Genomic DNA, 9,699 nt, shown 5'->3' with positions numbered 1-9,699 from the left:
CTCAAAGACACACCTAATTCCTGGGACTAAGCTGGGACTTCCGCTCTGTCATCCCCAGCATCTGGGTGTTGAAAGCAGGGAGATACTTCAGCTGGCCCTGAGAGGAAGGCGACATTCCAGGGCTTAGCAGCCAGACAGGAAGTTCTTCCTTGGACTTAATTTGAATTCCTCACGCTGTCTTCCTAGCTCTCAGAAGAAGGGGGGCTCTGCCTTCTATGACCTGAGGTTACTTTTGGAAGAATCTGGCATCTCCTTGGCATCCTTATTTTGGAGAAAAACACTTATGGACATGTTTTTTTTTTTTTTTTTTCTGATTATAAACAACATGTTCATTGAAGAAATGCTTTTTTGATGAAGATGGTTTTGTAAACATTTTCAAGTCTCTAAACATGATGTTTAAGAATGCGATTGCTTGTCTGTCATACATGAGTGGCGGGTTTGGTGGTGTTGGTCAGAATGTTGGATGTATGCTGAGGTGGTTTTAAATCTTAGTGCCACCAATCTCTTACCTGCGTGACTTTTTTCAAACCTCAGCTTATTATTCTATAAAATAGAGACAGACATAACAATATTTTTTGAAGGATAGTTCTGAGGATTAAATGAGGTGTCTTGATAAATTTTTCATGTAATCCCCTATTGCAAATACTTCTTTCTTTTCTTTTCTTTTTCTTTTTTTTTTTTTTTTGGTACCAAATTTTTAAATTTGGGGATAGTCAAATCAGTATTTCCATATATATTTTCTCTCTCTATTTTTTATGCTAAAAAGCCTTTTTAACTCTGATATCCAATAAGTATATTTATTTTGTTTTGTGATGTTTGGAAAACCTATTAATTCTGAATCCATCTGAGATTTATTACTGCAGAGCATGTGAAAGAGAAAATGCTTTTTTCCTAAGTTATTAAGCAATTGTACCATTAGCCTTTAGTAAATAATTCAAACGTTCGCCATTGATTAGAAATCAGACCTTTATCAAAAACTCTTATATGTCAAGGGGCCGTTGCTGGGTTTTGGTTCTTTCCCTTTGACTGTGTATTCTTGTTCCCCATTACTGCTGCCCCCCGCCCCCCGCAGTGTGTTTTAGTGACACGAGGTGTCCATCACTGGTCACTAGCCTGCGTTGTCAGGTTTCACATCACCAGTACTTCATTCTCCCTTATGAACCTGATGATCATTTTGTGAAGTTCCAAAAATAAGTCCACTGTTTTTTTATCATAAAAAAAATGTATCACAAAATATTTCAAAAAATGCACAAAGGAACAGTAACTCTATACAACATGCTCATCACCCAGATTGAATAATGAACATTTTGTAATGCCTCCTTTTTTGGCTGAAATACTTTAAAGTAAATCCAATGCATCGTATATTTTAGCCATAAAGACTTTAGCGTGGATGGCCAAGAAGAAGGGCATTCTCTTGCATAACCACAACATCATTCTCACACCCAACAAAACAAACAGCAGTTCTTAACATCTAATGCTCTGCTGTTTCCTTATTGTCCTGAAAGTGACTTGGCGCAGTCGTTGGCATCAGCATCCACCCCTGGCTGTGTACACACGTCGCACTGCTCTGATGTCCTGACCCCCTTGTCATCGGGAAGAGTTCCTCCTGCTGGCTTCTGCCCTCCCTCCCTCCCTCTTCTTCCCGTGGACCACGGAGGTGTTTCATGACACAGATGAATGGTCCCTTAGAACGTCCCACGTTGCTTCCTCCTGAGTCTTTCAACTTCCCTGTCTTTGGTATTTCTGTTGACCAATGTGAGGCTCTAGAAGCTTATGAGGTCACGCTGACTGGGCAAGAATCCTCCCGGGTGCTGGGTGCTGTGGGCCTCCTCCCCCTCAGGAGGAGCAGACGCCGACTGGACCCATTGGTAGTGTTTTGAAGACAAGTGAAGGTATTTTAGTAGTTGTCCTCTAATCCCCTCGTTATAAACCTGTGTCTACCCATCTAGGAAGAGCAAATACACCATGGCATGATGATGTAGCTCCCTGCAAATATTTGGAAACTGTGGATAATTACCTAAATCAATTATTTAATTAGGGGTTGCAATATCCAACAGGTTTTGATTCTAATTACATTATACTTCATATATAAATTATTTTGACCAAATAGACATCCTTTTTTTTTACATTTTTATTAGTGCCTTATTGCCATACATAATAGTGGAGCATATAACATAATTTGCTCCATTTTAATTCCCAGTACTTCCCCTTTCCTATCCGCCTCCCTCCCTCTCAATTCACAGTTCTCCCTTCTATTTTCATGAGATTCCCCACCCCCTTTAAAATCCTTATTCTCTCTACCTTCTGCAAGTGAGAAAAAAACAGGATACACATCTTTATCTCATAGAGGTTTCCTGTTTGGGAAGAGCATACCTTTTAAAAACCATTTTATCATGAAAAATTTCAGCCTATTCATCCACTTAAATAGGCTGAATGTCAGCAGAGTTTTACAGTTTTTTTTTTTTTCCAGGAAATTTCTGTATGTGTCTAGTTATGTTCGTTAGTAGGCATATTATATATTTTTTGAGAATGTTGAATAGGAATTCTTTACTATTAAGTTGTCTTAGTCTATTCTGGCAACTATAACAAATCACCACAGACCAGGTGGTTTATAAACAACAAATACAGGTCTGGAGTCTGGGAAGTCCAAGATCAAGGTGCCAGCAGATTCATGTCTGGGGAGGGCTTGGTCTCTGTGACTTCTGGCTGTGTTCTCACGTGGGGGAAGGGCAAGGCAGCTCTCTGAGACCTCTCTCCTGAGGGCTCCTGTCCCCAGGAGGGCTCACCCCCTAGGATGAGAAGGAGCACCTCAGAGGCGGAGAGCCAGCACCTGTGGAGGGCTGGACACTGGAGAAAGGACATCTAGACCAGGTTTCCTTTGGGGAAAACACTTTTGTAGGAAAAAAAACAATCATACAATAAAAAAAAAAAAAAAAAATCAACAAAAACTGGAAATTACAGCCACACACAGATAGAGAATATAGATTCCTTACACAATGAAAAAGCTTTTAGACCCGTCTCTCTGTCTAACAGGACAAATAATTCACCCTCATCCTGAGTGCATCCTTCTTATGTCCTGGTTGAAGAAACTGGTTATAACCTAACCGCCTTGGATTTTATTAGGGAAAACAAGAGGAAGGGTGAGTCTTGTCACTTTCAAATCACAACTGGTGTCCCTGAGGTAAAAGGAAGACCACCTGGATCCCCCACAGACTCAAGTCACTGAGATCAGTTTTCATAATAAGGCTGGGAATCTTTAGTCAGGATTCTTCATTGTCCCCCAGGACTTTCCCTAATACCTTTATCTACACTAGTCAGGAAAACAAATGACGGCATTCAAATTGGAAAGGCCTGAGCCTGCTCAGGAGAGTTTCCAAGTTGAATGCCTGTTACTAGTTTTTCTTGCCTAGTTTCTCTGGCTAGAAGCTCAAGTGCAATGTAGTGGTGCTGATAATGGCACGCTTGTTTTGTTCCTGATTTTAAGGGAAAGGTTTGGTCTTTCAGTATCGGGTATAGTATTAGTTTTGATTTAAAAATAAATAAATGCCCAATATCAACTTGAGGACATTTCTGTGCATTCCTAGTTGGTGGAGTGTTCTTATCATGAGAAGATTTTGGATTTTGTCAATGCTTATTTTTTGTGTGTGTTGTGTTTTGTTTATGGTGGTAGTTTTTGGCAAATAAAAAGGGTATAAAAAGTAATAGAATCAATGAATTCAAGAGATAGCACCTGGGGCTGGGGATGTGGCTCAAGCGGTAGTGCGCTCTCCTGAAATTGGCAAATAAAAATTATATATTTTTGTTGTGTTCGACATTATGTTTTGAAATATGTACACCTTGCACAGTAGCTAAATCTAGCTCTTTCTTTACTAATTACTTCAATAATTATCTCTTTTTTGTGTGGGGCAACCCAACTTAATTTATAATTTCACCCTCCAATCTCCATAGCTTTATTTCCTTCTGGCATATAAAATACTCCAACATCTCCCCAACTCAACCCATTTCATAATCAAATTTAAATAGAAAATATTATTGAATGTCATCTAAATCAGGTATGATTCTCTGGATATGGTCAATCTTGAACAGAATTCCTCTCCATCTGTGAACCTGTGAAAGTAGACAAATTGTCTATTTCCAAAATGTAATGACAGGAAAAGAATAGTATAGAGGCTCACATTGCAAAAGTGGTAAATCAGAAGGAAGAGAAGGACTCATCTGTCACAGAGACGCCCAGAACTCAGCAGGGCAAATTCCACTGGGATTTCAGGCTTCAGAATGATTCCCGCATTTCCATGTTCCCGCATGTTCTCTGAGTCAATGGGGATGGTGGCCACACCTCTGGGCCAGCGCCAGTGGGCCCGGGTGGCAGAGGCAGGTCTGCTGTCCTCTGCCCATCCTAGGTCATCCCTCCCTTCTCCTCAAGAACCAGGCATGTTATCGGCTGAGTAACTCCACCAGCGGCTTCCTGCCTGCAGAATCACAGAAGTGCGACTGTCTTCCTTCATTTCATCCCACCTCTGTACCCTGAAGTCCACGTTGGCAGAGTTTCTGCTGAGACAGCTCTTTGGAGATATATCTACTAAATTCCAGAGCCTGGACCTCCAAAAAGAACTCAAAGGGCTGAGGTTAGCAGCTTTCATCACCATAGCTGGAGAGGTAACTGTGTGGTCGGAGGCTGAGGACAGTGGTGGGCACAGGTCTGGGTGTACCGCCCAGACCTCCCGCTGCTTGGAGGTGAGTAATAGACACCACAGCTACTGTCCCCTGCACCCTCCCCATGTATTCAGCAAGGCCATGCAGGGTACCTCCAGCCAGTGACTGAGTGGCCAGACACTAAGACACACCACCTCCTGGGACAGGGGGCTCCTCTGATAGGTGACCTCAGTCAAAACACTGTTGCTCAATCTGGCTCACACTGGGCCTTCTGACACCTTTTCTTTTCCTTTTTAAAATTCTTTTGTTGTTGTTGTAGATGGGCACGACGCCTTTATTTTATTTGTTTTTATTTTTATGTGGTGTCAGGCCTCATTCAGGCTGGGCAAGCGCTCCACCACTGAGCCACAACCCGGCCCCCCACATCTTTTCTTCATGACTCTTCTTCATCTCCTCCCCCTGCCCCCCAGGGAGTCCAGCATGGTGGGCTGACGGTTCTCCTGGAGGTCTTTGGCTTCCTTCCATTTTCCCTCTCAGATATCCTCCCTAACACACTCTTGATTCTAGAATCATATCTGAACATTTCTTTTTAGGGGTCCCAAACTAACTCCTTTACCTACACTTCTGGTTTGAATAGTTTAGGAAATGACGAGAAAGGAGGGAGAAGTGGCAAAAAGTGGGCAAAGAAAGAACTTAAAAAAAATTACCATCAAATGAAGATGGTAATTAGATTTCACAAGAAACAGTAAAAAATCAAAAATAAGAGCCAGGTATGGTGATGCACACCTATAATCCAGCAGCTTGGGTGGCTAAGGCAGGAGGATCCCAGAGTCAAGGTTAGCCTTAGCAACTTTACGAGACCCTCTCTCAAAGCATGAAAAGGGCTGAAAGTGTAGCTTAGTGATAAAGTGTCCCTGAGTTAAATCCCCAATACTGAGAAGGATGGGGGGAGATACCCATTTTATGTAAATGACAATATTTGTAATGTATTTAAAATTGTTATCCCTTGATATTATGAAATTATTATAAAAATAGTAGATGGCAATTGAAAACATGATAGGGGATAAGAAGTTTTTCAAAATTTGTTTGTTTGTTACAGGCACTAAAATTTTGGAAGACCACTTTCCCGGACCTTTGCTACCATTAAGATCCTTTAAGAAGTCAGAGGCTGAGAGTTAGAAAGTGAGGAAATCTGAGGTGAAAAGCACTTTATTCCTAAGAAGCTTAGGGGCTCAATTCCAAGTTAAAAGTCAGGGCAGCTGAGCTGAACCACAGAGAATCTTCACTAATTAATTATGCTTAAATGTTAGGGCCTAACATACTCTAGAAACTATGATATGTCCTGCTCCATTTCCAACCCGAAGTTCCAAACCTAGTCCTTGATCATCAAGTGGAAAGACCACCAATACCAATACCAGAAAAATAGTAGCAAAAACAGCCTGTTCTTCAACCCTAGGATAATGTGCTTGCCCTTCATGAGATCCAAGCCCAGAAAATTTGATTCCAAGGTGTTTCTGGATTGACTAGGGAGAATCTGAGTGTCAGGTGATAAAGAGAAATCTATCAGAAAAACAACAGTGCAAGAATTAATAAAAATCCAATGTGAAATAGAAACTGCATGCTTTTTACAGATCCTACGGGATTCCCCAACAAGGTTGGGGATGGGTAAAGAAGAGAAGGAGGGAGATCCAGAAGCCCCATAGATTTTCATGTAGCTTTAAATATACACTCTGCTATGCTTTGGATGTAGTTCGTGTGTGTGTCTCCTGAAGCCTGGTCTCCAGCGTGGCGATATTGAGAGGTGGTGGTCCCTTAAAAGGTAGGGCCTGGTGGAAGGCAACTAGATGGGAGCAACGCCTTTAGAAGTAATCAGTGCAGGCCTGGTGGGGCCGCACTACCTCCCTCAAGAGTGGCTTGTTCTAAGGCAGCCAGCGACTCCCTGCATATGGCTCTGCATGTAGCCCCTTACGTGTGCCCCCACCCCAGTGATGCCACTTGCCATGAGGCCCTCCCTGGAGCCCAGCAGATTAGGGGCGTGCTCCTGATCTCATGCTGGGGATGGAACCCAGAGCCTCATTCATACAAGTAACAGAGAATGGACTAAAGACACGGGCTTTTATTTCTTTGTTTTGTTTTCATATTAATAAGCATTTAACTTTTGATAACAGGAAGGGCATGGAAGAAGCACAGAGAATTGGAGACTAGTTATCCAAGTCCGAGGCTGTAGGCCACTGTCTTCTCAGGAGTGGTTAGACAGGGGGTTCCACCTAGGGAGAGAGGAGAAACATGGGGCGATGCAAGCCGTCCTGGGGATGTGGCTTTCCATGGAGGTCCACAGTGGCCTGAATCCTGCCAGGTCCTCCCCTGTAGAGCGCTGAAATGTGCGGAAAGGAAAGAGGGCCGGCTGTGAGGGGCTCTAGACATGCCCATCTAAGGCCCTCTGACCTCCTGATCCCTGATTAAATGTGAAGAGGAAAATGCTTCAATATCAAAACTCTAAACGGGGGAGGGAAGGCAATGGAAAAGAATCAGCCTAAAAATCCAATAAGGGCTGAGGAGCTTAGAGGGAGCGCAGGGCTCGTCTGGTCCAGGTGTCCCGTCACACGGAGGAGACCAGATGCCCACTCTGCGAACTGAACGGAGCATTTTCTGCGGAGGTGGGTCTGTTGGGGCTCCCGGGTCCCATCGGAGGACGGATCGGAAGGACGGACACCTAGCGCACGGCGGTCCTGGACTCACCTCAGTCCAGCGTGGGCCAGGGCTGCATGCACTGCTGCTGGCACTGGTAGAAGCAGCACTTCTTGGGGCCGTTGCAGCCTCCGTCCCGCCGGCACCGGGGAAGCAGCGTGAAGGAGCAGGAGAGAAAGAACTCGGGGCAGTACCCAGATTTCTGCTGAATTGCTGGAAAGTGCCACCGGGTGAGTCTGGGGACACCGACCTGTCGCTCCCAGGCACAGGCCCCAGAGGAGACGCCCCCCCCCCCGGACACCCCCGGGACGGCCTCGCCTTACCTTCCTTCATGTTGGCCTGCGCCACGCGGAGCCAAAGGAGGGCGGCCACGGAGAGCAGGGAGAGGCTGCGCAGCTTCATGGCGCGACAGGCAGGCGCCGGCCACGGGCAGGCCGGGGAGTGTCTGCGCTGGCGGCGGGCCACCGGCAGGGGGTGCTGTGACCGCGGGGCAAGAGGTCAGGGTGCTGCGACTGCGTCTTCTCACCCCCGGGAGGACAGTAAGCTAATCTCGGGGTGTAACTGCAGGGAGCCCGCAGGGACGGTCCCCTCTTCAGGCAACCAAGGGCTTTGAACAGCAGATTTGAGGCAATAGCGGGGGAATTGTCCCTTCCCGGCCACGCCTCAGGCCGGCCAAGCCCACTCCTCTCCCGGCCTATCCAGGAGGATTGAAGCCCGCCCCTTCCAACCCTGTTCAGACGTGGGGTGCGGCGCGTTTGAGGTGTTTATGGGTCAACTTTCCACCACCCCGCCCCACATCATCCCAAGGACAAAGCTAGATAATGGGCTGTGAGCAGCCTGCTGCCGAGATTAAGAAAAAACGCCAATTCATTGTGCTTCGTGGGTGCATAATTAATGTTTTATTCCTTAATTCCTTCCTTTGCATCTCCATGAATGTGCAAAACGCTCATTTGCTGATAAAGTCAAAAGGCTAACTTGAGGTCATTTAGAACGTGAGCCCCAGGACAAATAACTCTTGAGCCCCTCTCTGCACTCCTTTAAAAATGTTGAGTTGTTCCTGCTTGGTTGGTTGCCTAGAACATACCTGTGTAAGCAATGCCAGGTACGTACACATGCACGTGTACACACACACACAGAGTTATTAATGCACCCAGAGACTTGGAACCTGACATAAGAGGCAGAGGTTCCATGGAGCAGTTACTACATCTCTTCTCTTTCTGGTGCAGCCTTGTGCTTCCTCCGGGCTTGGCCTCTTTTGGCTGTGTCTCTGTGCTTCTCTCTTCTAGTTCTGGGCTGCCCTGTCCTTGCTGAGATGTAGTCCACATTTAGAAAATAAATGGAAATCCTTCCTACCTGTTTTACATGCCAATAACTTCCACTGTTTCCACTTTTATTTTCAAGATGTGTGCTTGCAGCTCCACACACTCAGATCTTTGTTTTCAAAACAATTTGACATTCATGGCAATTTTATGATACCAAAATATGATGTGAGTATTACATGAAATTGCATCCCAATCTTGCTATAAGCATAAAATTCAAAATCCCAAATGAAAATTTACCCAGTGTATTTTGTCATATATAAAATAGTGGCATATCACAAATAATTAGGGGTTTATTTCAACAATGTACAATTGGTTTAACATTCCAAATTAGGTCAATGAATATTTCCTATTAGAACATGGAGGGAAACCTGATTATCTCCATATCAGACACAGAATATATGAAAAAAATCATTTATCTGTATATGATATAAATGAGAAAATAATGAAACAGAATAAGAAATTCAGTTATTTAATGTGATAGCCTCTACAAAAACCCTACAAGTGGGAAGCAATTTGGGGGACTAAAATCTGTTTATCCATCAAAAGTCTTGAGAATATTAGCAATTCTTAATTCCAATGATGTTCTTCATAGAAATAGAAAAAGCAGTCATGGAATTCATTTGGAAAATTAAGAGGCCCAGAGTAGCCAAAGTAATCCTTAGCAAGAAAAGTGAAGCAGGAGGCATTACAACACCAGAATTTAAATTATACTATGTCATGGTATTGGCATCAAAATAGACATGTAGACCAATGGAACAGAATAGAAGACACAAAGACAAACCCACATATATATAGTTATCTCATACTAGACAAAGGTGACATAAACATACATTGGAGAAAAGATAGCCTCTTCAACAAATGGTGCTGGGAAAACTGGAAACCCATACGTAGTAGAATGAAATTTAACCCCTATCTCTCTCCCTGCACAAAACTCAACTAAAAGTAGATCAAGGACCTAGGCATTAGACCAGAAATCCTGTGCTTACTAGAAGAAAATGTAGGCCCAGTTCTTATCAAGTCAGCTTAGGAACTGACT

The 9,699-nt window shown here is 44.0% G+C and overlaps 1 protein-coding gene across 2 annotated transcripts; it reads right to left on the bottom strand.

Annotated features, from left to right (window-relative positions):
• Positions 1 to 6,777: 6,777 nt before the first annotated feature.
• Positions 6,778 to 7,762, bottom strand: LOC143394527 (WAP four-disulfide core domain protein 15A-like). Of its 2 annotated transcripts, none has more exons than XM_076849223.2 (3): positions 7,665 to 7,762; positions 7,393 to 7,554; positions 6,778 to 6,920 (listed from the first exon to the last, which is right to left on the bottom strand). In XM_076849223.2, exons 1-2 carry the CDS (start codon positions 7,741 to 7,743, stop codon positions 7,394 to 7,396), a joined length of 240 nt encoding a protein of 79 aa, XP_076705338.1. In that variant the 5' UTR covers positions 7,744 to 7,762; the 3' UTR covers positions 6,778 to 6,920; position 7,393. The 2 variants fall into 2 exon arrangements, with proteins under 2 accessions (XP_076705338.1, XP_076965177.1); XM_077109062.1 differs by lacking the exon at positions 6,778 to 6,920 and adding an exon at positions 6,931 to 7,027.
• Between the last annotated feature and the right edge of the window lie 1,937 nt (positions 7,763 to 9,699).

The sequence above is a fragment of the Callospermophilus lateralis genome, chromosome 3, assembly GCF_048772815.1.
Source record: "Callospermophilus lateralis isolate mCalLat2 chromosome 3, mCalLat2.hap1, whole genome shotgun sequence".
NCBI lineage: Eukaryota > Metazoa > Chordata > Mammalia > Rodentia > Sciuridae > Callospermophilus > Callospermophilus lateralis.
Note: the sequence above shows the minus strand (reverse complement) of the source record. Positions and strands in the feature narration are given on the sequence as shown.

Coding starts and splice junctions, on each gene's coding strand:
- LOC143394527 (XM_076849223.2), bottom strand. CDS start 7,743: ATGAAGCTGCGCAGCCTCTCCCTGCTCTCCGTGGCCGCCCTCCTTTGG. Junction 7,555..7,664: donor GCAGGCCAACATGAAGGAAG/GTAAGGCGAGGC, acceptor GGCACTTTCCAG/CAATTCAGCAGAAATCTGGG.